Genomic DNA, 2,282 nt, shown 5'->3' on the forward strand with positions numbered 1-2,282 from the left:
GTCAAGGGATGCTGCTTCGCTAAGTCTCTTTTCCCCCTGGTCTCCCTGCCTACCATGCCTACTGATTGGGTTACCACCAGTGAACGATGACTTTATGCTCTGGGTTATGATTTTACCTTCAGGGAAGGGTTTTGATGCATGGCATGGAAAGGAAAACAGAAATATTAGACCAGCTAACTCATGCCCCTGGCTTCCAGTTTAATTTGACAAATTCATCTATCGGTGTCTGATCTGCCTGCTAAACAGAGCAGCCCTCCTCCCAATAGCAAAAAATAAATACAGTAGCACGATGTGGTGGTTGAGGTTATCTGTAACTGATGGTGCACCCTTGTAAACATGGAAGGTAAAGGCAGTGCCATACACCTTTGATGCTAGACCTATATCCCATTTCTTCAGATCACTCCCCCCAAATGCTTCCATCCCCCACTCCCAGAGTCCCAAATATGTCTCTTGCCTTGCAAAGACACACTTGAACCCCTGGGGGGCGGGGGAGGCGGCAAGATTCTGAGCAGACAGACGGTTCGCTGCCATTAACCCACAACCTCTTCTCTGCCTTGGAATCACCATTTTGGCAAAGTGCCAAGAGATTACTGGGGTGGCTGAAATTTATTCGTTTTTTCCATTGCATTTCATCTCAGAGACTGTTATCCCACTTTGCTGTTTGCTTGAAGTAGCTTGCAACCAAAGCTTATAAAAATACAATAAAAAATCTGTTAAAAAAGTAGTAAAACACCGCAGCTGTTCCCCATAATCATCAAGCTCAACAAAAGCTGATTGAATTCCAGACAAAATCTACAGCGTCATCAAGAAATGGGCCCAAACGCTTGTTGAAATAGCATAACTGTTCGCAGAGAAGGCACTGATATTAATTACCATATGGCATTGTGTGTCGTATAGCTAGGAGAGCCTAAGATTGTCTGACAGCCTTAAGTTCCAACTCTTTGGTGGCAAGCGAGACTTATTTTTTGGGCTGAGGGAGCTCTGAAAGTGCTGTGACTGACCCAAGTCCAGCCAGCTGGTTTCATGTGGAGGAGTGCGGAATCGAACCTGGTACTCCAGAAGAAGAAGAAGAGAAGAGATTGGATTTATACCCCGCCCTTCACTTGGAGTCTCAGAGTGGCTTACAAACTCCTTTCCCTTCCCCTCCCCACAACAGACACCCTGTGAGGTAGGTGGGGCTGAGAGATCTCTGACACAGACTGCTCTTTTTCAAGGACAGCTGTGCCACAGCTTGTGACTGACCCAAGGTCACATCAGCAGGTGCAAGTGGAGGAGTGGGGAATCAAACCCAGTTCTCCCAGATTAGAGTTCACGCACTTAACCACTACACCAAACTGGCTCTGTCTGTCACTCTTAACTACTACGCCATGCTGGCTCACAGAGAAGGCACCGCCTGTATAGGATGGGGCAGAAATAACTCCACAGCAGCTGCTACTGGTGGCAGAAATAACTCCACAGCAGCTGCTACTGGTGGCGACAGCGCTGACCGTAGGGGAGTGTGGAGATATGTAGAGAATTCTGTGAGGGCTTCCTGTAGGCCAGGCCGTGAACCTGCTGTTGCCGTAACACCCTTACTTTGTGTTCCAGGATGGTCACTCTCACCTCCCAGACCTTTCTATGCTCTCCAGCTTACTAGAAGGGGATGTTGCCGCGAAACCCACCCAGGTGAGCTGGTGTGTGTGTGTGTGTGTATGAAGTCATCATACATTTGGGTGTAAAATGTGCCTCTTCTCTCTCTTCTCCCTGGGGCAAAGTGGTCCTCTGGCACCTCAGAGCATGGTGGAGAGCTGTTTGTGGGGGAGTTCAGTGCTCAGCGGAGGATTCTGATTCCTAGAGGAAGGGAGAGGACAGGTAGTAAAGGAGTGACTTTTTTGGAAGCTGGACACATCAAACTTTGCTCAAAGAGTTTGTCTTTGTTGGTCTTTCTTTGCTTTTCTCCACGTGGTGCGAGAGGTGGGATACTTTCTAGAGCCATATCTGTTTATTTGTTTACTTGATTTGTACACCACTTTCGTCCCAACAAGGACCCAAAGCTGCTTACAACATCCTCTCTTTTATATTCACAACAATCCTGAAAGGTAGGTTAAGCTGAGAGTAGGTGACTGGCCCAAGCTGATCCAGCAAGCTTCCATGTCAAAGTGGGGATCCGAACCTGGCTCTCCCAGGTCTAATCCACTCACTATGCCATGCTGGCTCAAATGCAGGGGTCATTTCCTGCAGGAGCGCACAGGAGTGGAGGCAGTAAAGAGCCCAGGGGGGGGCGGGCACATGCAACAAGCCCC

The 2,282-nt window shown here is 48.5% G+C and overlaps 1 protein-coding gene across 2 annotated transcripts in view; it reads left to right on the forward strand.

Moving 5' to 3' along the window:
* The window catches only part of ARHGEF25 (Rho guanine nucleotide exchange factor 25), a 116,133-nt gene that overhangs the window by 75,213 nt on the left and 38,638 nt on the right, over window positions 1–2,282 (forward strand). For both annotated transcript variants that reach the window (XM_015416537.1, XM_015416538.1), the window contains one exon: window positions 1,588–1,665. In XM_015416537.1, the coding sequence (XP_015272023.1) occupies window positions 1,588–1,665 (78 nt within the window). The remainder of the gene's footprint in view (window positions 1–1,587; window positions 1,666–2,282) is intronic.

This window comes from Gekko japonicus, unplaced genomic scaffold (genome assembly GCF_001447785.1).
Source record: "Gekko japonicus isolate JY-2015 unplaced genomic scaffold, Gekko_japonicus_V1.1 scaffold2966, whole genome shotgun sequence".
In the NCBI taxonomy this organism is placed as follows: domain Eukaryota; kingdom Metazoa; phylum Chordata; class Lepidosauria; order Squamata; family Gekkonidae; genus Gekko; species Gekko japonicus.